Source organism: Lepisosteus platostomus, chromosome 9 (assembly GCF_059453375.1).
Source record: "Lepisosteus platostomus isolate fLepPlt1 chromosome 9, fLepPlt1.hap1, whole genome shotgun sequence".
NCBI classification, from domain to species: domain Eukaryota; kingdom Metazoa; phylum Chordata; class Actinopteri; order Semionotiformes; family Lepisosteidae; genus Lepisosteus; species Lepisosteus platostomus.
In genome coordinates this window covers 31,421,184-31,447,916 of record NC_142619.1, presented here as the reverse complement: position 1 = coordinate 31,447,916, position 26,733 = coordinate 31,421,184, and the positions used below count along the sequence as shown (strand labels likewise).

The 26,733-nt window shown below is 35.8% G+C and overlaps 1 protein-coding gene across 2 annotated transcripts; it reads left to right on the top strand.

Moving 5' to 3' along the window:
• Positions 1–1,876: 1,876 nt before the first annotated feature.
• Positions 1,877–26,733, top strand: pthlha (parathyroid hormone-like hormone a). Of its 2 annotated transcripts, none has more exons than XM_088644718.1 (5): positions 1,877–2,190; positions 12,885–12,969; positions 13,482–13,589; positions 21,614–22,051; positions 25,944–26,733. In XM_088644718.1, exons 3-4 carry the CDS (start codon positions 13,483–13,485, stop codon positions 22,026–22,028), a joined length of 522 nt encoding a protein of 173 aa, XP_088500844.1. In that variant the 5' UTR covers positions 1,877–2,190; positions 12,885–12,969; position 13,482; the 3' UTR covers positions 22,029–22,051; positions 25,944–26,733. The 2 variants fall into 2 exon arrangements, with proteins under 2 accessions (XP_088500844.1, XP_088500843.1); XM_088644717.1 differs by lacking the exon at positions 1,877–2,190 and adding an exon at positions 12,507–12,730.

The window sequence follows — 26,733 nt, the reverse complement described above, 5'->3', positions numbered from 1 at the left end:
CACATATTCAAAAAAAAATGTTTTATTCACATATTTTTGTGTGATTTTGTTTGATATATGTTTACAATCTTTGATTAAATCAATTACACACTGTGTTGTGTCTCCTTTGTACATAATATGCATCTGTACACCTACGTTGAAGTTAAATTTTTACTTAGAAACTCAAGCGCACCCTTGTGACTTCATCAAGAAGATCTGAAGAGCCAAAGAAGAGAAACATTCTGTGATTCACCAGCATGATTTAATATTTCCTTATGCATTCAAAAGGAAATGCATGCATTGGGGGGCATTCAAAAGAAGCAGTGGGTTTTTTGTTTTTTTAATTCATGCACATGTACAGTAATGTGAGTTTTTACTGTGATTGCAATATAAATGTCTATACCGTATACTGTATATAGAAATTAAAATATACATTTCTAGTAAATACCAAACAATACAAGTTACCCCCAAGAGTTTGAATTGGTAGAGCATTGTAATATCATCTGCTTTGTCCGGAAATCATGGGAATGATACATTGGAATACTATATAATCTCAACTCTGGATTTAATACAAGAGAGTTTTCTTGATTAAAAACTAGCAGACTACTACTAGATTCCGCAAAACTGAAAATCTTTCAGAAGACATAAATAAAAACACTGGTCATGCATAATTAGCTAATCCCTTAAAGATGTTATTTTAAATAACATGTATAAACAGTTTACCCAGTTTACTGAGTGGAAATTGTAATTGCCTTTGTGGACATATTACATAATACTGACCACATATTCAGATGACTTGCTCCTTAATATGCATTAATTTATTCATACTGTATGTTAGTGAATATGTAGAACATCACTTTAAGAAGGATATAAATTAAAACTATATCACAGAGTGATATTTAAATCTGATTTTGCTTCATTGCATTTCCTAGTCACCATTGTTTTAACAGGATTAAGTGGAAATACTGTATATTATTTTCAGAGTCTATTCTCATTAGTATACAAACAATAGAAATTATGAAAAAAATGAGAAAAATGTCATTTCCAAAGCTGAGACTTGAAGGAATGATATTTTTACAGGACTGCCTGGCTGCTTTTCCTGGCTGTTTAGAAGTGCTGCCCATCTAAACAAAACAAACAAATGAGTAGCCTGTAGTTCAGGGGATATCCAGACCACTATTTTAATCTAAACATAGAAATCTAGACCAAAAGAAAAACTGAGTATACAAAGGGTGGGTGTACACAACAAACTACATTTTGAAACCCATTCAACAGGATGCTTCAGAAGAGCACTGGAGGGGTTTCTTCATTCAAAAAGGCATAAGGAATGAAAGAAGAAAATAAGACCAAATAGAATTGTATTTTTTTTAAAGAATACTCTTGTATTGGGTTCTCAGTTCCACCCCAGTCATCTACACTTTTTTGTAAGACCTTTTTTTCTTATATCAGAGTTAAGTTATTGCTTTAGCCACAGAAAGAAAAAGAAAACAATGGCTATTGTATTTCTCATCTCGAACTCTTAATTTTAATCTTTAAAAATATATACACATAATTGGTTTTTTTCCTTGGAAACTTTGAACAAATCAATCCTTCCCTTGCAGTATGAAACATGCACACCTCCTCTGCCCCAAATCCACACTTAGTACATAACATGTGATTTTCTGATTTCAAAGAAAACATAATACAAGCTCCATTGGCAGAATGTCATAGCCTTGGGCTATAAATTATATCCTAATGATTTGTGTTTGTGTGTGTGAGTAAGTGCATGTGCATGAATACATATTCAGTATGTCTTCTGTTACCATGAGGCACTGATGACTAGCAAATGATGTCAGCAATAGGGTTCAACCTTGTATAAATTTTGAAAAACCAACTTTCTTTACAATTGAACTGAGAAGGCAACAGAGGCTCAAGATCAATTCTAAATACCATTATATACAAAAAATATTACATATACTGTATACTTTCCCCCTTAATTCTCAGCCTATTTGAATCAGTTAGTTTTTTTTTATTTCACAGACCTGTCAAAAATATTTGGAACTGACAGGAAAGAGTAAAAAGAAGATAAAAGCATTCCTTTTTTTCCCAGCCAACTTTAGTTTTGGAAAGATCCCCTCTGGATTGTTAATCACAAAGAGGAAAGAAGTTGTTAACTGCAAAGAAGACTCCAGTTTCCTGAAGTTAATGTTAATTTTTATAGTTCCTGTATCTGTAAGTCTCTTTATTTTCATATTTTCTTCTAAATATGTAAAGTCATATATATTTAACCTAACAAAGTACTTTATACTGATTTTGTTATTTGGTAGACATTTGGTGAAGTTTGTTCAATATTAAACAAATTAAGTTAGACAACACATAATGTGTTTTACATTTATATCTCAACAAAGGGTAAGTATTTGAGCTAAAGAGTTAAACAATTTGTCACAGATTCAATAGAGGAGTAAAACGTTATCAAAGTTAGTAGTTACTCTGATGCTGTATTTGCTGTCTTCTGTTTTGCAGTTTTAAATCCTATGGAATGTGGTTGAGAGAGTTTCTTTCAGCTGTGCTTTCTTTGTGTGAGTGTGGGTGTGTGTTTGCATCTGTGGTTTATAAATGAATCTTTTATAGTTATTCTGTGTTCTGTCAAATACACATTTCATGGTAGCTTTTCTCATGTTTATTTTACTTTATTTTTAATGAAACGTAATGGATGATATAACCATTGTAAAACAAAACATAAAATAAAAAAGCATTGAGGAAAATGTCAAGAAATGCCTACTGCAAAGATCTCCTGGGGAAAGTTAAACTGCAGCAAAACTAATTCTTAAGTGGGATTCTTTAAGCCAATAAAACCTGCTGTTTATAAGTGTGAAAACTGGCAAAATATTTAACCACTGACTGTACAATAAAAACCAAGGTCACTAAATTGACATGCATTTTAACTAATAGTTTTGACTTACTCACACGAACATGTTTAAACTTCTAGTTGTGAAAGAAACAGAGGAAAAACAATACCAATAAGTAATCAGAATGACAGACAATCTGATAGTATTTACCATTTACTTGTTTGTTCTCACACAGGTATTCTGTGGACTTTCACTGTGTGATTTTCTTCAAACTACAGTCCACATTCATTGGTTTTGTTCTCCAGAGGGTCTGGTTTCCTCCCAGGTGCAGATCGCTGTACCTGCAGTAAACCAGATTCGTCAGAGACTGTGTTGTGGCTTTTGATTGTGAGTAATATGAGATGAAAGGAAAACGCTGCCAAAAATGTTTCTCACAGTGAACTTCTGGGCATTACTGCTTTTTAATGATAATAATGACAGAATGAAATGTGCCTTCGTCTTATTCAGTAAGGTTTGAACGTTCACAGCAAAACATTAAACAGAGCTGTAATAAAATAATTAGCAGAAAATCCATTGAAAGGCAGCACTAAATTGCATACAAATAGAGAATATGAAATATGTCTTTTCCTTTGTTTTTCCATGCCTCATACAGACATCATCTAAATTACTAAATGTCTAAATGTTGGCATTCCAGAAGCATTTAAAAAAACACCCCTTACAAGTTTTTTTTATTTAAAATAATGAAAAACAAAGGTGGAGAAGGCATAAGAAACCAAATATATCTACTATTATTCTTGAAAAGGGAAGAAAATTACCACTAATTCTCAATAATGCTGGAAAAGCATATGCATTTCCATGTGACTATCAGCGTATCTGAATCCCTCATTGAAAAATCTGCACGGGCATTGACTTTTTTTAGAAATACAAAAGAATTTGTACCTTTATGCAAACAAATGCAAGCACTCTCTTATATTTCTTTCCAGAATGGTTAACATGACTATGAGAGCTTCATCAAAGAAAAGCAAAAAATAATCTCATTGAACAAAATGTACAGTACAGTATGTGTGATGGTGCAAGCACTGTGGTTTACCCTAGCAAGACTCTAAGTCTGTATGGAAATATATATATATATATGTACTCAGGAAAAGGAAAGAAAATTAAACTTGATTGCTAACTTTCTACTTAAATTACATCAGTCCAGAAAAAATGAAAAAATCTTGCACATTTAAAGGAGTTTCCCATTTAATAAGCATTGTAATGCTGAAAAACTGATTTAAATGAAGCTGAATATTATAAATATATTTATTTATATTTTTTGGCTGACACCAAATGTCTTTGATTTAAAAATCCCATCTTCTTCAATGATTAAAATAATTTAATTAAAATAATGAAGTTAGCATCTCAATCTACTTTATCGGGAAATGTTGTAGTTGTAGAACAGGCAGACTGCAATGCAGTATTCCATTTTCACTCTTTTTTCCTAGAAAATACCACAGGCACAGGTTAGCCATTCTCCATTCTGTACATTGAAGGCCAGAGGATCTAGGAAGAGCTAAAGGACAATTAAAAATGACTATACACTGCAGCAGTTTTTCACCCACAGCACATGCAGCACTGTGAGCAGGTTTCCCGCCTGCTGTTGTACTACAGTACTGTACGTGCTGCAGAGCAATGCTATAGTTTCCTTTTAAAATGTAATCACCACTTAGATTAGAACCGGTAGCATATAGGCTTAACCTACCCAAGCAGAAAGCAAAAACAGAGATAAAAAACAGTCACCTTGTCTTTCTTCTCCTTAAAACACACACTTTCTTCTGCCAAAGTGGAGCAAATCCCAATAGACAAGGAGCCTAGGATAAAGGACAGGTAACTGCAGTGAGTGTCCACTCTACTACTGTAAAATACCTGTGTAACCAGTAACCTAGGACCCTGTTTTAAATGAATAATCAATCACATATTAGTGATTAATGTGTGTGGTCGCTCAATCTCCCATTATTTTTTCTCTGGCCTTGATAACCTCCTTAGAGAGCGTGCTCCTACCTAGCCTCTTCAGTAGCTCACTGCTCAAGAAGACCAGCTTGTGCCAAAAACATTGTCGAAACCGATTTAAGTACAGCTTCCAATATGCATTCCGAGCTCTGTAGGGTATTACTGTACTTCTAGACTCTTTCTAGCTGCCCTCCATGCTAGCCACCCAATGACTACAAGCAGGGATAAAAACGAAAAAATGAGGCACAACAGTACGTGCCTTTGTGAGAAAGATTGTTTTTGAAAGGGGAAAAATGAAAAAAGTATTAAGATTAAAAGCTAACATTTTTTGTGTATGCCACACTCTGCCAAAAAGCAGCAATTTACTATGAATCAAAAACAGCTTTCCTGGCATGTATTCCACATGGGTTTCTCTGCCAGGAAAGTTGTTTTTTTACCTGTTTATGTGCAGGTAAAGTAGACTTTGCAGAATGGAATCATATGAGGTCTTTTTTTCCTACTGAATGTGAAAACGTTATATTAGGTGGGAGCCGACCAGCTGGAAATTGCAACAAGCAGACTTTTAAGAGGGGGGAGGGGTCGCTATACACAGTAGTTGTCTTAATTTAAAGCACTTTAAGACTCCTCATCAAATTAAAACCATTGCAAACCAAGGAGCCTGTAAAATAAGAAGCAATTTAGGAACTAATTTGCCACCCAGGAGGTGAATACCCTCACGTTTTTCTCATATATTTTTATTCATAAACCAAAGTTCCTTTTATACACATAAAGCAACAGGCTTTAAGACACCACTAATGAGCTAAGAGGACATTTATCAATATAAAACTAACATTTAGTTAGTTAGAAACTGCTAAGACAATGAGGTGAATCACGTAGACCAATAGAGAATCAACTTTATCACCTAAACACGTTTTATGTTACTGTCAATTCCTAATATTAACACATTTTAGGTTATCGCTAACTATTTTGGCAAATGGTATTGGTATTCTTCAGCAGAAAAAGTTAAAAAGCATCAACAGACTGACAGCTGTCTTACCCATGTGCTCATTGAGCAAGAGTGAAGTTTGAAGAGAAATGGACCATGTTTATTTCCCCCTGTATAGACGCAATGTAGACCTCCAGCCACCCACTGTCACAGCACTACGTCTTCTGATGAAAGCTGTGGCAGACTGAAGCCTGAGGAGGGCAAGGAGGGACAGAGAGAATCAGACTGCTCTTCCCCTGGGAAGCCTTTTGATGGCCATAGAGAAAGGGGCAATTTAGAGTCACCAGACAAACCCGGCCAGTATGTCTGTAAGAGGTGGGAGGAAACCAGAGCACCCAGCAGAAACCCACGCAAACACAGGGAGAGCAGGCAAACCACACACAGACAGGTGCCCAGGGCTGGAGTTGAGCCCAGGACACAGAGGCAGTGAGGCAGCCGTGCCACCATGCTGCTCCCAAAACATATAAATAAACAAAAATGCAAATGAATAAAAACTTTCTAATTTTTTTACAGATTAACATTTTTCGCTTAAGAGAATAACAATACACAGTTTGATGCTCAGAGGCTATAGCCTATCATTCGCGAAATACACTGTTTTATTTCTGTATCTGTTGTGCATTGATAAGATGATGTTTTCCACTGAAATGTAATTAGCTATAGTTAGCAAGTAGCACAGTAATCTGCAAAAAACACATGAAACATGAAACTGACCACTCAGATTCTGAGTTTATCGTGAACAGTATAATAACTGAATTCATTAACAACTCATCCAATCCCTCAGATATTCTTTAACATTTCATTACAAATCATTACAAACTGTCAAATCATCAAAAATCATCAAAAGATTTATCTGCAAGGCTAGCCAGTAATTTAGTAAATGCGGTAATGGACTACTTGTGGATACACTGTATAACTGATAAAAAATATTATCCAACTTCCTATGTGTACTTCCTTTTAACATAAACTGTTCAACTAGTACTCAACTGTAATTAAACTGAAAGACACAGTGGTTTTTGCACTGTATTACAATACAGAAAACATTATGCTTGATACAGTGCATATTCTTCATTTTCATTATCTAAGTAGGTGAAATAAGGGCCATTGAACTATTTTATTGAGGCTCACTATTCAGTTATTCACATATGGTACCATTATTTCTAATGGGGAAATTTGATAAAGCACAAGTTACAACCTGTGAAAAAGGTGAATATTAAGTTAACAATATTGACATATTTGGGGTTGATTGTTTTCCAGAAATGTTATAAATGGATTGTCTTCACTTCCTCTACACATCCACATAGTGGCAAATGGTCTGCTGTTTCTGAAGCAAGCAATCTGAATTTTATTGGCTTCACATTTAAATTTTGAATTGCTTTCTTACAATAACATTTGGAAAATGCTCACCCTCCCCACCTCTAAGTCTGAAAATTTAGACTAATATAAAAAGTGTTTATAAATTTATGTTTTTGTGTTGACTTAAGATTTAAGTCAAAGTTTAAAGAAAACATAATCATGGAACAAATCTTTATTAAAACAATTTTCAAATCTGTTTAACATTAGAAGTACTAGAGTGAATGGTTTCTATAATGTTCAAGGATCCATATGTGTAAATGATTCAGGACATAGATCATCCATGCTTGGTTTTAATGAGATTTCCTTCTAAAATTACCCTTGTACACAGGAGACAACTCTCACCCATTGTACAAAACGGCTTTCTTCAACAGGCAAATAGCTATATTTTCACTTGTGAATTTAACACAGTTTGGAAGTGTGGTGCTTGTGGAATGTTGGGAATGATTCATAATGTTAAACATTTGTGAAGTCTGTCAAAATTTAGCTTTGCCCTTTGTGTTCTTTTCAGTCTGCTTTAGATCATTTCAAAGGCAGAGCTTATGAGTAGAATGTCAGATTATGTTCCTATAAAAAAAGAAAAGAATCTAGGAAAAATGTCATTTGTTTTCGGTCTTTCCTTCTTCCAATGGGTGCTGTACAGTGCGCTTTTTCTGGCCATTTGAAGGCACATCACTGTTCTTATGGCATGATATTACTTGGTTTCATATAATGAGTTATCTATGAACATAACAATCATGTAGCCCTGCAAGGAAAACAGGGGTGAGACAAAAACTGAAATGGGACATAGACTGAAGTGAAATGTATGATGATTTCTTTACTGAAATGAGCTCCAAAATCAGAAATACACTCCAGACGTATACAGAGAGGTTAGAACAGGTCTGGCAAATAGCATTTCATCAGTAACATCAAACACTCAATCATGAAAAGCCTGGAATACTAGAAGAACGTTTGCAGAGTAAGAAACACTGATCTTCTGCCAAAGCCTCATCAGAAATCTTTTAAGGCTTTATTCTGAGCATAAGGTATAAGAATGTTTTTGACAGGAATAAAACTTGTAATAAATTCCTTTAGCCTCAAATACATGCGCCATATTTTGTAAGTCTTTACTCTATGAAGGCTTACTCAACACCTCTTCGTTTGTTTTACTGCTTGACCAGTTCAAGTATACAGAACCTTGTGTGCTACTTGACTTAATGGCAGTATGTGTGTTGATTCTATAGCAGGTTGGTGGTTGCGTCAGTCCAGGATACCCCATATGAACGATCCAGCAAAAGTGATAATGTTGTTAGAGTGGCCTCTACTGGGAAGAGCAGTGTGTCAAGATCACGCAGTAGAACTAAAGGATGAATATATCCTGTTTTGAAGAAGTAATGTGTTTACTTACAGCATTCGTGAGTGGAGTTTGTATTACTAAGAGTTTTTTTAAATCTTTGCTTTTATGTTGGATCTTGCACAGAGCTCAACATAAAAGCACCATCACTAAGGTCTTACTGAACATACAGTGCAGTATGTTACCATATTTTTCATCAGAAATGGAAGTGAAGGTATAATGGAACATACATAAAATTCAGGCCTCATAATGCAGAATAAATGATGAAGTTTGAAATGGTTTCTTTCTCGTGCAACAGTTATATCCCAAGCCAATCGGTACTTGCGACAAACCTGCTGTCATAAGATCAGCCCCTTGACACAGGGGATTTGATCTCAAATGAGTCAATAAGACAAAATCCATTTTTGCAGGATATAAACTGTAACTAATGAACATTATAACATAAAGCTTAGGTCAAATATTTCAGGCTTGTTCTTTATTAATTAGTAAAAGACAAAAAATATTCAACATATTCCAGGAACCTTTATCAGGTAATCCCGTTTATGCTAGCATCTCTTCCAATATATTCATCTATAGAAGTGACAGTCAACACTTGGTATTGACCCCACGTAGCTGACTCTAAAGGATTTAAAGACAGTGTGTAAAATTAACTTAAGGCATTCTTTAAACTTGCCTGTCATTAATCAGACTCCCGAGCTCTTGAACCACTCCTTGAGGAAACAAGTTACACTGTCAGTGTCAGAGCAGTCACCCACACCTGCTCTTGGCTCCCACAGCAGGTCTAAAAGCAAATAGCTGGAGGAGCTTCATGTGCCATTCTTATGTCGTACTGCAGTTTGCTCTACCTGAGTGATGGCTGTCAATCAGTATGAAATCAGGATGCCCATCTTAGAATATAGCCATTGACTGACATTTCTGACTTAGTCCTGCCAAACTAGAAGAGGAGGTGACACCAGTGTTGAAAGAGAGCAGTGGCAGGCAAAGGCCAGCGATGGCCTTGGGTCACTGCTCCAGCACTGAGCTCCTTTCAAAAACTGCATTGACAGACACATGAAACATTGCAATGGCAGGCATGAAGAACCTCCCATGATTCTTTCCTATCCTCCCTTAACTAAGCATGGCTGTCATTTTACGTTCTCCAGAAATGTCTTGGAAAGAAATCACTACTGCTTATGTATTTTTTCATTGTACTGCAGTATGTTCATCATGTTCATCATTTCATTGTACTGCAGTACTGTATGTTTCCATATTCTAGTATAACAGGGCCTGATCGCAATTGTTTACACTCAGTTTGTCTGTGACTTTCCAGTGTCAGAGAGTACAAAGCAACAGGAGGTGGGATTACAAACCCCCTGTCCTAAGCGTTTTTTTTATTAATTCAATCCTTTATTTCAAAAGATACAGTACCTTAACCAAAAACATTTTATTTTACAAGAACTCCAAACAGAAGCACACTCTTTGCTATAAACGAATCAGTGGCCCTTTTGCATGTCGTATTTGTGCTCTTGTCTTCTCACCTGGATGCGTGTCAGCTCACCCAAGTCTCTTCAACTCTCTGCCCGGCTGCCCCCCCTCTGAAGACACACGAGCAGAGACACTCAAGGCAGCCCCTCCCTCCAGTACAGTACAGCAATGTGCATGTAATATATCCACTAATAAGTAGATTTCATCAGGGTGCTCCATCTGGGCTTTCCGTTCCTTCATAACTGAGTTACAGCTTGTGAAATGCAAAAGAAAAAGAAAATGAAATAAATGTAAATGAAAATGAAATAATGTAAAACTCAAAACTGACAATTTGATCAGACGCTCTTTATCCAAGGCCTGTGTACAAGATTGGAGGAATATGACGCCAAGTGCTGTAGTCCACATTCTTTTTCAAGGAAGTGATACGGATAAAACAGGCGTCAGCCAAGAACATCGTCTTTTAAAGTGAAACTGCTATGGTAGCAGTTCTTTTAAAGGAACTGCTTCCACTGTGTCTTTTATAAACTTTCCTGGAAAACTTGTTAAATTACAAAAGCACTTATTTAATGGCAAAATTTTAATTTGTTTGCTCTTTGCTATCCATAAAAATAAGAGTAAAATTTATCATTTTCCTTCAATTTGTCAGTTTTGAGGCAAGAAGTGTTAAAATGTTTTGTTAGGAAGTTTTTAGAAACACTTTAAATCTCAGCAAAGGGAAGAATATACCGTACTTCATAGAAATCTTCAAGTTTGCAAGTTTGCAAGGTTGCAGTTTTCCTTAAATGTTTTAAAAAGTTAAAGAAGTGAACATGATAAACATGATGATCACAAACTATTGCTACTACTTAGCATTCGATTTGAGATACAAGATGATGGGAGACTGGTTAATACTACAAACAAAACATTACAGGGTTATTAATTATCAAGGTACTAAGATTATGAGTTATCAGTTTGCACTGCAAACAAATTAATATTGAGTAAAAGCAACAAAACAACATTGAATAATGACACTTCTCTGCTGAACAACCTTTCTTAAAATTAAATGATTAATATTCTTAAACATATGATACAGATTGACTGACATTTTTGGAAAGATTGCATTTCTAATCGAGTTTGAAAGAAGTAATAACACTTTTCATTTGTATCTAAATATATTTATGTTTTAACACAACAAAGATCGTGTTATTTATCTGAAAAAGAATAATTGTCTCTTATTTTGTAATTTTTTCTAAGTCAACAGAAATATAGAGATAAATAATATTTTCATTTAACACTACATATAAAGTATGTATAACATATAAAGTAATAATATATTCCTGCATATCATTGTATGGGTGTCACCAACTGTATTGGTAAATTACTGTATGCCATTCAACCTGTTCATTATATTATCTCCATTTTAAAGTCTGTACATGTATAGATATTGATATGTAAGATATATGTCAATTTTAACAGACCTGTAACTCACAATTCCAGCCTCAGGCATTCAGAGTTTGAAATGTACAGATATGCTTTACTGAAATCTGTTTTCTCAACAATACGTCTATGTCCCCTGACTTTGTAGGGATGATAATTTATCCCACAAAATATCTGTGTGGAAACATTGTGACTATAATCATTAAACAATCATGTACAACAACTAGATAATCACAATCCTTCCAGCATATGGAACATAATGCTTGTTATTCTGTTGTTTAAACATTTACAGCAGCTACAGGGTAATTTTACCTGTACAAGCCATTTGACAGAGGCAGCTAATCATGAAGATAGTATTCTTTGTAGAGAAGCGAACCTTCATGTTTTCAATTTTGCACACCTGTTAAAATTTGATTGAAGTGTCTATGTCATATACAGTATATTTTTGTCAGGTTTTAGTCAAAGCAGAGACCCTAAGTTATTTCTCTTAAAACTTAGAGCACCAAAGTACTTAGAAACCACTAAAATGAAATGAAATGCATGCTACTCTTCTTTTCATTTCTGTCAAAGTGATTGGAAGTAATATGCACGCTTTTTATAGCTAGATCTTAAATAACAAATTCAGAAGCTGTCAATTGTAGTTTTAATAAGCACAGATCCCCCAAAAAATAAAAAGAACGAGAGTGAAACAAATCAGAATCAAGAAAAAGTGAAACCCTGTACGCTTAAATGCATTAAGCAAAACATCTAAATCATAACAGAAATAGATTAAACTTGACTTAAACTGTGAGTGCAGTCACTTCTCTGTTGTTCGGTTCAAAACAAGTAATGATTCAGAGCCTCTGAATTCCATATTTCAGTCTTCAAGATGTTTAAATTGAAAAGGGGTTTCTCACTTTTCACAGATTTGGCCCTTTAGAGGAAGGAATGTTATGAATTTCCTTTAGTGTTTCCTGGGGGTCTGCAGCACAGTTTGGGGGTTAAAGGCACAGGGGATCCTTTCCCTGTACAACATGCATTAACGTCTCCAGCAACAGCTGCTCCAAGGCACACACTGTCACTTAGGGTCTTTTGTTCTTGTCTGTGTGTTCCTTGGGCGCCACCTCCTTGCCACTGATCCACCAGCATGCTTTCCAATGAACTCCCAGACAGGGGGAGACAAAGCCAGGGCACAGGCTAACTCATTCCAATAAGAGCCCTGCACAAACCTGCACAGGCAGCATGCTCCAAACTTTCTCATCACTCCTGCTGCGGCTGTACTACTACAAGAAACTGTTCAGCTCTAATCAGCACAGCAACTAGTGCAAAGAACCGCACTTCAGAGGAGGAGCGTTGTCGATATATATTGTCTTCATTTCTTTTTGCTTCTTTAATTTTAAATAACAAGTAAGTGAACAGCCCAATATATTTCAAGAGAGGAATTTTTTTGTCTTTATTGGTTCTTGTAATGCCTGAGTCTCCATAACATAATTCTGATTTATTTTTACAGGAACTTAATTACTGCGGGGATTGATCTTCAACATGCTTTATTTTATTTCAGACTGGCTACTCCTTGAAGATTTCTTTCTTTTTGGAGGCTGAAGACAGAACGTGCTACCAGCTTTGTAAAGCTGTTCCTTGGGAAAGTAAGTTTTTATTTTCTTCCAAGTTGACATTCAGTTTAAATTGTGGTTATTTGAGTGAGTTTGTTTTTTTATGTTTTAATAGCATTCTGTATTGCAACAGATCCAATAATCAGTGCATCTTCAGTTGGAGCAAATAAAGTTTGCTGAAGCACAATGCATACATTAAAATCTTCAGTATTAGCAGCTTGTCTTTATTTAGGAATAGTATAAGAGCAAGAGTAATTAAAACAGAACCATAGTCAAGGGTGGGCTCTTTTATTGCATGCACATATAAATTACTGTATATAAAATAAAATGGGATACATGTGTTCACAAAGTCCACCAAGGGTTTTTCGATATTTTATTACTTAATCAAAGTGGAAGTCTAAATGGAGCCAAAGAGAGTAATTTATGAACAGATTAATTTATAGAAAACAGATCCATTTTGAAAGGAGCTTTTGAAAATGAACCACTGAATGCATTCAGAATACTTTAAATAAAGAAAGCTAACTCTCTCTCTTTCTTTTTCCCAGGATGCTTTGTTCAAGGAGATTATTTCAGCAGTGGAGTTTTGCTGTCTTTTTGTTGTGCTCTCCTGTCCCACACTATGGGAGACCTCTTGATGCTCTGAGCAACAGAGTGTAAGTCAGAGTTACAATCGACTTTCCATTCGTGATGGCTACCTTACTGGTGTTTTTTAAGAGTACAAATTGCACGTTTTAGGATGCACTTATTTATTGTTAAACTGTTTCTCATTCTAATTTTTCATCATGATGTTCCAACTTTCATAGATATTAGTACGGTAACTTTCCAGATGAATTTTAATTTTGTGTTGTGTACCTTTAATGCAGTATTAAGGCAGGCTGTAATGCAGTATTGAACTACAAAAATCAAAACCAATTTTTTGGGTGTACATAATTTTAGTGCAGAACTTTCAGGCTCAATTCAGTCAATGGGAATCATACATACTGAGCACAAAGCAGTAGTACACTTCATCCTCAATCTACTGTATCTTTTTAACAGGCTTTGTACAGCTTTCAGGGTTGTTTCTATAGATTTGTCAGGATGTTTATGTTCAGAAAGTACTACGAGACTTACTCCAGCACTCTGGAAAAAGCAGACGGTGAATTTCTTTTTCTGTTTAAGTTTGACATATTATCCTTCAGTGCGTGCTTGTTTGGAACTTCAGTCAGGATGTTTTAGGTTATTACCTCAGCCCGTCCTCAGTTGGTAGGCTGGGGTTTTTGGACTGTCTGCTAGAAACAGAAATGGCCTTATTTATTTATGCCCCTGTGACCAGAACTGCACTTTGTTGTGCATGTATGCGCTGGCTCTGGCCAATTTCCTATGTTTGTATATAGAAGGGTCTCAAATACATTGAAAATAATACTGATGTATTTGGACCAAGCAAAGCTGGACCTTAAATTAAGCAGCTGGTTAAAAAGTGTGCTTGGAAATTTAAAATCATTCAAGTTTTGTTTTTTCCTTTCAGAAATCTAAGCCCAGTTATAAGTGTTTTACTTCATTTTATGATGTTACTACAAAGTTAATTGTCGTCTTACAGCACGTAAGATAAGTGTAACTCCAGTTAAATAAGTAAAGAATAGGTCAGAAACGTTTTGATTCACATTGACCAAGACATGAAGATTTATGCACCTGTTAGGCTTCGACATTTACAGATTTATAATCATTCTTTCTATTTTTAGATGCTGAACATTATTAGTTCAAGGGGTCAGCCTCCATTAGAGAAATACGATTTTTCTTATTTCTGTGCACTCAAATACATTTTGTTTCTTTTCCTGCTGATGTGGTTGAAGATAAACATTTTCCGATCCCAATTTTCAAAATATCACATATGCATAAAGAATTTAATGTAGGAAAGACATTACAAATTACACAATGTATCTAACATTATGCGTTTCTCAGACCCACATGTATTGTCAGAATGTTCTGTAAAAAAATAGGAAATATTCATAGCCTGACTTGTTGAAAAGAAGAAAAAACTGATGTCGTTTAGAAAACCTTGTCATCATAAGAATAATATTCCAATCAGGGGATGGTGGTTTTGTGACAGAAAATTCTACAAAATTCTTATATTTTAAAAAGAATTCTTAATTAAAAGATAAACTATGTCATTAAAAGTAGTGAAGAGTCACTCATTTTAGTTTTTTTATACTGTACGGCTTCAAATATTGCTTTACTATGCCATACTGTATGCAAAACTTGATTAAGAAATTGAAAATAATAATCATTAATCAAAATCACATTTCCACTTAACATTAATTCCCAGTAAAATACATCCATGAAAATTAATTTTAAACTTTATTTCATCTTTGAAAAGAAGGTATAACATATTTAATGAAGCTACAAAGAAAATCAATTATGTCTGTATAAAGAATCAGAATCAGTAAATTCAAATAAATGGAAATAATACTTAATTTAAACAATCTTAAAAAGAAAACATAAATAGTTAATGCATTTTGGGTATAAAAATTAGAAGATTTTACATTTCTGCAACTGTTTAATCATTTCCCCCATAACATTTTAATTAAAAGTGTCACTAAGTGAATGTGTCAACAGAATATCGTTTTTTGAAACAGATCTGAAAGCCTTTAAATATGACAATTACATATTTTAATTTACATTTACATGTATACTTTATTAGAATTAAAATTATGACTGAGAACAGTAGTGTAACAAGCAGAATAAAAAACACCCTAATTCCGATTTTAACACAGTATCAATAAATACAAGCCTTTAAAAGATTTGTTTAGAGATACCAACTACAAAAATAACACAGCAAAATAAAGCAGACACAGAATAATCAATCCTTTTGGCATTCTGCCATGGAGCATTTAAGTCACACAAACGTTTTGGTTGACTCTCTGCCAAGTTTGTAAAAGAAGTTAAAATAAATGGTCTTGGAAGTTGGCTGAAATTACATGTATTGTGGTTAGCTTAAATGTAGAAAGCATTTTTCCAAGTACAGAGAAACAATTAACTTCAGGTAGGCCAAATAGAGATTTCTGTTGGAGTTTTGCCATTCCAGGATGTTTTAAGATTTTTTTTCTCATTCTTTTTTGTACCTTCACTGCAGGGAATGTTTGAAGAAAGCTTATTAAAAGGTTAAAGGTGTTATATCACTTTTCAAATAAGTAAAATTCACCATTAATGTTTGCAAAACGGGGAAATGTTTGTGTGCGTATAAACACATTTTTGCTGTCCTACAAGAGGAATTATTTTAATTATCCAATATGTTAAATTCTCTATTGGCAGATTTATTTGAAGAACAAAAACAGTCTACTATTTAAAAATGAACTTTATTGTTTTTTTATACATATGTGTACATAAGTGTAAATGTACACATATGTAAGTACATTTCTTATGCTGAATAAAGTGTTTCATTTCATGCACAAAGCCAAAACTTCACGTGTTTCATTGACAAAATATATAAGCACATGTAAATACCATATAGATTTGTATTGAAGTTGTCTAATACAAATGAAACTGTCAAATGCAGTCCTATTATCCAATTATCCTCAAACAGTCACAGCATCACAGTAAATAAGCAAGATAGAGTATCTCCCACTGCATTTAAACCTGGAGCGTCATTGCCTGTCAATGAAGAGAGGCTCTTCTCATGGCACAGTGGTTTAAAAATCTATGGCCATTTTTGCTGTGACTCTTACCAGGTTAAAAATAATTGGGTGGTTTTTCCTGCACAGTGACTGTAGCAAATATAGCTTTCTGGTGAAATACAGTAGCTTTCCAGCGCACAGTCCCCTGATACTCTACATCAGATTTTAAACCATACAGCATAACCATAACCAAAACCATATTTCACCTGCGTGGTGAACCACTAATCACCTATATGTTTTAGAACTTTTACTACCAATTTTTCACGTTTTCATTTAAGTTTCACACGTTCAATAATTTATTTTTTCTTGGGCTTTTTTGTTTTTCTTTTTTTCTTGGTGAGTAGACCGATTTCTCCTGAAGACACCCCATGATTCTCAAAAGCAAAAGCAAGAGCCATGGTATTTGTATTTCTATTTTGAAAAAAGTACCCGCAACAGAGATTTTTAACTGAAGTACCTTCAGGACGAGCTATTTTACTCAGAGGTCAGCCAATGAAGGGCCAACTGATGTTTTCGATTTTTGTACTTTTCTAAGATGTCAGGGAAATAAGAGACCAAGCAAAAGAAAAGAGTGAAAGTGACTAATAATCATGAGCTGCACATAGAAACTGGTAAGAAAATAGACATTGTGAAAATTTACATAATATAATGTTCCCCTTTAAGGGCTATAAATACTGGCACTGAGTCAGTTTTATTTTCTTTTCTTTGGGTGGTAATGAAAAAAGAGGACATGTACCACTTGTGAATCCTGGCAGTAATGATTCTCGCTTGCTTTGCCTCTTATGACATCTCTCATACAATATGTCAACAGAGCGTCTCAGCTCTACACTTGTATTTAATGTATGCTTTTTTACATATAGGTAGTTTTCACTGTGCTGTCCTCTTATGGCATTCTGCTATGTTAGAAACATTCCAGTTTAGGGATGGCACACCAGTAAAAAAAAAGCATTGGATTTAATATTCTTAATTAATGAGTAACAGAAACATAAATGTTTCATGTTTGGTACATGGTAAGCTACCTTTCTCCTACCAATAACAAAGAGAAGAAAACTTTTCTTCTAGTTCTTTTTTTCTAAAGACATGTCATTGTAGAACAAAGGTTGAAAATTATATTATCATTTGTTAGATACAGTGGGTCAAAATTATTTCAGTTGTTTCGCCTTTTTCTTTTTTGCCTACAAAAAAATCTCAGGTAAATGGTAAGAACAAACTTCCTGGAGGCAGGATAGACTCACATTCTGACATTATGTAGTGAGACTATTGTGTAATAAAACCACTGCACTTCCACCATTAAACAGAAGAGACTTCTTTTCATGTTCACCATAATATTAGGGAATTGCTGAATCTCTTCTAAAGCATCCTCTTAAGTGGCAAAATTTATTTTCCTCAGAATGAAAAACTGTCAGCTTACGATCCTTGGCTGGAAAACCTATATTTATTCTTTAACAGTGCTGGAAAAAGTGCAATATTCTGTCTTTATTATTTTACTTGGAATGAAATGCAAACATAACTAAATATTGCAGAAAGCAATTCTTGAACAGTGTCACCTTTCTTTTGGTTGGATTTTGATAGATGCCATCTTTGGTAACAATCAAAAAGAAAATTAGTACAAATATGTGCTATTTTGAGAATGCAATTAAAACTTTTCTTCTTAATGAAAATCCTTATTTGTCCTTTCATTTTATTGCCCTCAATTTCTAATCCACAATCTTTAATAAACTATGTGCACTTCAGCATTGTAGGCTGTAGAAGTGTCCTTCCTAATTTGACTTGTCAGGCCATCAGATATCTCTTATCATTCTAAACTTACCTCACCACCAACAGAGAAGCAACATCTGAGGGAGGTTAGTTGCGCTCTGATCAATAATACTGCAAGCTCACATGCTCCTCAGAAGTCAGGAAAACCCTGGCCTGATGAAGCTCACCAACACCTGGTGGTGCTTAGGCACTTGCATGTCTCCACTTGAGAGCTCCCAGTTGCGGTCAGATAATGACAAATCCAGCACTTTCTGGACTTCAGATCTAGCACGGGACTTTGTATCTCGTTCAGCTGCTCAGGAACCCCTTAAATTTGAAAGCTGGTCATTTATTTTAAATCTAATTTGAAATCACTTCTCTTGACAATTATGGAATGCTCCACTTCACATTGCACCTTGACACTGGAAGTATGCTGAAAAGTTAGGGACTTGTAATATCCGGACAGATTCTCTTTGTGCTTGATGAGTCTGCACAGCAGATGTGAATGAGCTGTTAAGAACCTGGAAAACAGAACTTGACCCTGTCAGTCTATCTAGTCTCTCTGGGTGCCTGTAAAAGGAATCACCTTTTCATATCAGAGGAAAAACAGATGCTTTATTGCATCTGCTGTAGGTCCCTTGCTAAATTGAGCACGTTGGTGATCTTGGTGGAACCAGGAGTTGAACTAGGCATCGTCTTTCACATCAGACGATGTGCTGTCTGTCACTGGAGCCCCAGTGAATCTTTCTTGCTGTTCATTCAACAGAACCCCACAGTATGCTTCAAATAAGAAATAGTCTCATCATTTCTGAAAGTCTCTCCTGTGCCTGTATTACCCATGACATTGTTCTCATGGGGTAATGATTAAGTGAAGAGAGTCAAGTTTTATTTTCAGTCAAACCTTAATCCATATAGGTATCATAAAAGCCTTAAATAAGACAAACATTTCCACAGGCAAAGGTACTATTACAATTTAACAATAATAAACTTTGTATAAAATAAATGATTGCACAGCAGTCAAGCTACACTCTTGTGTGCGTAACATTTAAATTATGTCGCGTTGTCACGTAGCACGTGCATATCTATAGTATTTCCCATATAACATTACATATGTTTCCTTATTTTTGGACTGCAATTCTCATTAATGACTTCATTTTGCTTTTCTCTTTCTGTGCTGTCTTGGGTTCAATCTATATTCCAAACGTTTTCAAAACTTGTTCAGAAAAATAGCATGCATAACCCACACAATTAAATGTACATTTCTTTCTTAATAGTGCCATCTACTGGTTGAGACACGAAAAGCGCCATCATAAATGGAAAAATGTGGCTTCTTATATGCATGTTCAGCATTTCACCATTTTAAAAAACAGGATAAACTAATATATTGTCGGTTGCATTGGTAAAGTGTACGTTTTTATTTAACATTGCCAGTGTTTAAATCTAAATTAGTACATATTTACTTATCAAGTTATTTTTTACTGGACTTGACTCCTTCATAGGGATAATACATCAAAATATTTTCCTGTACATTCACATATAAACATAGAGAAGGAATCTAAAGACTTTTGTAAGCCTTTTTGGTGAAATACAAAAGCCGTTTCTGATTTGTTTTAGTTAGGTGTGAGGATCTGGAACTTTGTGGACTTAAGGTAAATACGACATCAAATAGTCCCTGGAGTTCTACCAGGTTTTTAGAAGCCTTGATTACTTAAGTAAAAACAGATTGAATCAAGGTAACTCAGTGAATTCGGGCAGTTATCTGTCAGTTTCATAAGGAGGCAAAACGCAGGAGGAGGTATAATAATTATCTGGGAGCAAGGAAGCCAAGAGTAGAGGTTCGCACAGTGACTGAAGGGAAACGGCGTCCAACCAACTTGTATCAATACCATATTGCGGTCACACTTGACGGTCAGACTTACCAGTAAACTAACAAATCAAGGCGAATAAAAAAAAGGGTATTAGGCTTTGCTGAAAGTTTGTAAAAGAATGTGTCCAGTACTTCTTTTAATTAACCTTGGCCGTGGTTGCGAGAATATTGCAATGCTCGGCACTTTGAAACACTAGCATGCATAACAAACTAAAACATACACATCAAAATTTCCATGGCCTGTCCTTATAGGAACAGTTAATGCTTCTGTCAGGCGGCATAAGCCTGCTCCAAAATTCAAAGCATTATATTATGCAGTCTGCTCTGTATTAGGCGATGACAGAGGTTTTAAAGTCAGCGGCGATATGTTATTTATTCTTTAATAATATAAAAAAATGGCGACTGGCGAGATCTCTTCTGTTTTCATCAAACCGAATGTTTGATGAAAAAAACATAATCCCTGTATTTGAGAAGCGACATGTGGGAGAGCATTTTAAATACAGTATGTGCTTAGTATTTCGATGGTGATGCTGTGTGGATATAGAGCATATTAGAGGACTAATCTCCAAAGTAGTTTATTGCCACGGACAATTCAAATACTGAAGCTATTAACAATAATGATGACACAAATTGTTTGCGTTCTCGTTACTAATGGGATAAAGTTGAAGCCAACAAGTTCGATACTTTTCTAAATCATATTATTAAGTGAAGCGATTCAAAGTTTTGTTCATGTGACTCATCACTGGATAGCTCCTAAGAGAATGAAATACTGTTACGAATACCATTTTCATATAATCACTTAGATGGGGCTTACACATTTACGACGCTAAATAGAAAATAATATATAATGTAAAAATGATTGCACAAATGTCCCTATTCTCTTTAGAAAGTTATAGGTTTCTATAAAAATGTCCCAATTTTAATTTAATTAAAATGTAATTTAATAAGTATAAGAACATAGGAACTGAGGAGGAGGTTATCTCACTCATTTGGTCCTCATAGTAGTTGGTATCTTATCAATATAAGGATTTAAATATGCCGTTTCCTGAAGGAAACCACATTATTGTCTTCAACCACACAGCTGGGTAGCTTGTCCCACACTCCCACAACCCTCTGGGTAAAGAAGTGCCTCTGTTTTAAATGCACTTCCTCAAATTTTCCACATGTGTCCTCTGGCTTCTGCTTCACTCTTCATTCTGAAATCCTCTGAGTTGCCTTTATATGTGCCTTTGGGGACTTTAAATACTTGTATTCAGTCCTCTTGTAATCTTTTTTGTTCAAAACCAAAAAAGGTTCAGTTCCCAGAACAGTAATTCCTACAATATTCTAAAATGAGGCCTAATGTAGTGCTAACAATTGCAATACATGGATGTTTTTCCTAGTCCAAGCTTTTGCTTTCCTTCTCTCCCTGTTCCCTTGGCAGCAAGCGGTCAGTGACGCACGCGCAGCTGATGCACGACAAGGGGAAGACTTTGCAAGACTTCAAGAGACGCATGTGGCTGCAGGAACTCCTGGATGAGGTCCACACGGCTGAGATCAGGGAGCTGCCCAGCCGCACCACCAACCCCAAGCCAGCAGGCAGCACCAAGAACTACCCCATGGGCTTTCGGGTGGAGGAAGAGGGCACCAACCTCCCGCAGGAGACGAACAAGTCCCAGACCTACAAGGACCAGCCCCTCAAAATCACCAGCAAGAAGAAAAAGAAAGGGAGGTCTGGGAAGCGGCGGGACAGTGAGAAGAAGAAAAGGAGGGCGCGTTCCGTCGGCGTGCAGGAGCAGGGCAGTGGATATGATCTGGAGTGGAGCCCGTACTTCAGCCTCTTGCAGCTCCTGCACTAGGACCCAGTCACGTTCGGACTAAGGTAAATTCTTCTATTGAATGCTCTTTCCCCCCTGGTGCTGCCGTTAGCGTTTACACTAGTGACTGCGTCTCTGATCAGCCAAGGTGGCCGCTTCTCACTCTACGAAGGTTTTGGTCTGTAAGTGGAACAAAAGGTGAAATAACAAGGTCCCATGTTGTAAACAGAACTATAGGACCCAGTTGTGCCTTCTTTAACTCGATTTGGACCGATTTCAACAGAAGCAGAGTTGTTAGGGCACAGGAGGGGCCCTATCAATAAAGGCACCGCTCTGAGCGCGGGTTGATTTCTCTGATTGGCTGTCACAGGTTCAAACGGGAGACCGCCCCAGAGAGTAATGTTGGATTGGTCAGCTGGGGTCATCTGCTGCTAGCATCACCGTGAGCAGGCATCCTCTTGGACTAACATAAGAATTAAACAATTAATAAATAATGGAAAACAACAGGGGAATAATTGTCGTAATTGAATAAAATAAGCATCGTAATGTGTCTTAGTTTCATAAGTATTTTTTTGTTTGCAACACAAATCAAGGCTGTGCAATTGCTCTTTAGTACTCAGTGGTATCACTGACCACAGATCCGTATTCACCGAATACGGATCTTCACTGCATTCATTCAAAGTTTCTAAGTCTATTGTGAAAAACCTCTAAGGTAAATCAGGTTGGTGTTATTGGAGCAGTAGGTGGCACTATTGCCTCTGGACTAGAATTTCCAAACCTGTGTCCCAGAATGCCAGAATGGTGATAGGGGATGCTGCATTGTAGGAGGTTCTGTCCTGTGGATGGGACATTAATCCAAGGTCCTGACTACTTGGTCAAAAATATCACGTCACTGTTCTGCAAGACTAGGAGTGTTAACCCCAGTTGTCTGGCTAAATTCACTTTTGTCTACCTAAACGTCTCCCTCATTCATTTGATCACTGATCATTTGATAACTTTTCCACTTAATCTTGTATAGTAGGGCTTATTGCACATGATGGCTGCTGTAAGTCACCCAGATGCTATTCTTTAGTGGTCCGACCTGCATGTTAAACATTTTGGGATAATTTGAGATGGAACGCAGTGTACAAATGCAAGCAATAATGATCCATTATTAAACAGTTGGTATTGCATTATAGTTTTATTCAGCCGTTAACTGGAGCTGTTGAACACATGGCTACTAGCAAAAGTCAAGCATCCCACTTTCAGAAATTACATTGCAGTTATGGTGTTTGAGTTCTCTAATTTATGAAAAAGGTCTGGAAGAGGGTTCCCACTGATTGACGGGTATTTAAATACAAGACTTTGAGACTAAAAAAAGAAACTATGTTTCTGTCACCTTTGAAAACGTACGCCTTAATCCTGATGAACATCATAATCATGGAGAAAAATCCCCAAAGAAAAAATATTTTTATCAAAGAACTGATGTATTTCATTATTTCTCCGTAAGACATACTTAGGTTTACTGTGTGTCTGTCAGCTATCAGTTCTTATGTAAAGTGTATTGAATATGGGGGAGACGCAATGGCGTGATTGTGTACTTTCTGCGAGCAGTTTGCATGTTCTCCCTGTGTCTAGGCCAGATTGTGCAGGACCAGCATAGAATTCAGCCATAATCTATTTTAAAAATTACGAATTGATGTTGAGAGACAAAGTAATAAAGCCCTCAGATTAATGTCCCATCCAAAGGACAGCACTTTGTCCTTGGTCATAGTACCACCTGCTGGCCCGCCACTAGCACATGCAGCAGTGACCTGGTCTTCCTTGAAGACTTGCCTTCACAGGCAGGCCCTGCCTTGCATAGCTTCTGAGATTTGCTCAATTCAGAGCAGTAATAATTCTGCTTGTACCTCAGTATACCTGTACACTCCAGCACTGTATTCAAACCATCTGGCCTGTCTAGTGACAACTCTTTTGTATTTTATTGTTTACAGAACACAGATTTTCCAGAACCACTATAGTCTTATCAGAAACATGTATATTGCTGCCCAATGTTTCTCCCGGAACATCCTATGAACAATGTTGTAGGAATTGTAGGACAATGTGGGAATTGAGTTCTTGTGCAATTAAGAAACCACACATCTAAGTTTTGAAGTGCTTGAGCTTTAAAAGTGAACTGTTTCCTGAATTCCATTTAACATTTTTTACTGAGTTGCTGTTCTGTACTGTCTTATTGAGTCAGGCCTTTGACATTTTAAGTAAGGCAATGTTTATGTAGTGGAGGTGCCCCCTTTGCTTAATTGCGAACATGTGCATTGAACCCTCATGTTCAGAAGGGAGATGGGCCACTCTGTCCTATGGCCAAAAAGGCTTCTTTACAGCACAAGGGAATCTAGCTACTTGGCAGTGGTTGCCCAGATTCGTAATTTAAAACAGATTTTTAACTTCGGCTCACATTTGACCCTTATTTAAACACAAAGGTAGATTCTAACTGGGTAGAACATAGTAGCTAAAAAACAAAGCTTTACAAAAAATAATCTACATAATTCAGAATTAAATTGTCATCTATGAGCAGTGTTCAAATTATATTTGACAGATTTTAATTGATTAAATGCTTGATGATTTCATTGGTAAATTACAGGTCTATAAAACCACGGTTTCCTTTTTATTGACTGCAATTATTTAGATTCCTTCTGCTTGTATAGTTAAACATGCTAAGAGTGAACTGCATCAAATTATGTGTAGGAGAAACAATGTTAGAATAAAAATAGTTTTATAGATTTATGTTAATGTGCTTATGTACATATATAACAACATTAACAAGTAAAATGAACGTAACCTTTATCTACAAGTGCCTTTAAATCTCTCTTTTGTAGACCCATGTTATTATGTATGGTCTCACAATATTATGTATTGTCTTATAAAAATGATACTATTTGTATTCTGCCTTTTTGAGTTTTAGAATGATTTATCCTGTGTGTATCATTTTGGGTTCTCATATTGATAATTATGTTTTATATTTTGTTAGATCCACTTTCAGGCAAAAGTTAAAAAAACAATAAGGACCAAAGAGGTTTAATCTAATTATGCAAATCTTTTTGTAAGAGAATTTAAACTGAAGCAACATTTCCTACCTTTTATGACTGTCTTCCCTTCATTAAATGAGGTTAATTTCATGTGCAGTAATAAGTGTAATGCAAAGAATCTCGTACTCCACCTGCTAGACTTCCTGAATTAATCCGTGTGGGGCAGAATTGTCCACACTACATGAAAGAAAATGCTTCCTGAGGGGCTCTGCTAATTAAGGCTTTTGTTCTAACTCAGGCTCAGGGGTTCGACTGTGCAGGGTGACTAAGCTGACTGTGGTCAGGATTTCACAAGCTGCCATCTGACCCATCTAGCCCATATGGTAGTTAGTAGCTAATTGATCCAATGATCTCCTGCAAGCATTTCTTGAAAGAAACCGGAGTATTGGCTTCAAAACATGGCTGGGTAGCTTGTTCCACACTCCCACAACTCTTTGGGTAAAGAAGTGCCTCCTGTTTTCAGTTTTAAATGTGCTTCCACATAGTTCACACTTGTGCCCTCTGGTTCCCCTTTCAGTGTTCATTCTGAAGAAATATGCTGGGTGGACTTTCTCAGTGCCTTTGACTGTTTTAAATGCTTGTATCAGGTCCTCTCGAAATCTTCTCTGTTCAAGACTAAAACGGCTCAGCTTCTTCAGCCTGTTAGTGTTGCGCAGTAGACTGGATTGCAAAGGGTAGGGTGGGATAAATCGCTCAGGACTCTCTTATCTCTCAGTGGCCTTGCAGGATTTAAGTACATTATCAAAAAGGTGCATTAAGAAAGTGACTTTTCCAGACTCTGTGGTTTGATCCCTGCTTGTCAATTAATGTTTTAAAAGGGGGAAATATACTGCTTATGCTGTTGTGAAATGTACTCCAAAAATAAAACATTTTTTTTCTCTTTGTTTTGCAGGTACCCCACGGATTTATAATGGGGCACCTAAAGACTCATGTTGCAGTATTCTGTTATAGTGATTGTTCGGAAATAGAGAAAAAATATTTATTTTTTGTAAATAGTTGAAACGCACCAGATTAGTGATGATAATTAAAAAAGTTATTCAGTGCTCCATGGAGCTGCAGATTTTGTTCATTGTGAATATTTCCTTTTTTTTTTTGGTAGGACTAAGCTGATTATAATTGTCAGATTTGCCATAATTTATTTTGATTGAATGGTGTATTTATTTTGTAAATGTATAATGGTGCTGCTGACTTTCTATATTTTTGTAACATAATGCACTTTAGATATATATATCAAGTAATTTTGTTAATTGACCTAATAAAGTGTTCTCTTTTTGTGGTTGGTTTTGATGAAGAAAAAAATATGTTCTCGTTTTATTCACTGAGAGATTTGGAACATTGTGTTAGCATGCTGTTAACATGGCTTCATCTAATGCCTGTTCTCGAATATAGATGTTAAATATAGTTGATCAATCATTTGCTTTGAAGGTTCATTCCTGTGCTTCTTGCCTTGGTTGGAACAATCGCTTTGTACTTCATAACTCAGCCTTCTCTTATTTACACATTGACTTTCTGTTCTCTTATTTTTATCCTTATGTCCAACATGTATCCGGACTAATCTGTGCACCTTTGCAAACCAGGGAACGTACTTTATTATTTAACAACATTATGCGATTGACTCAAAGTCACTTAGGACTTGCACTGAAAGAATACAGCGTTTTGAAATGATTAAATATTTAACAGTA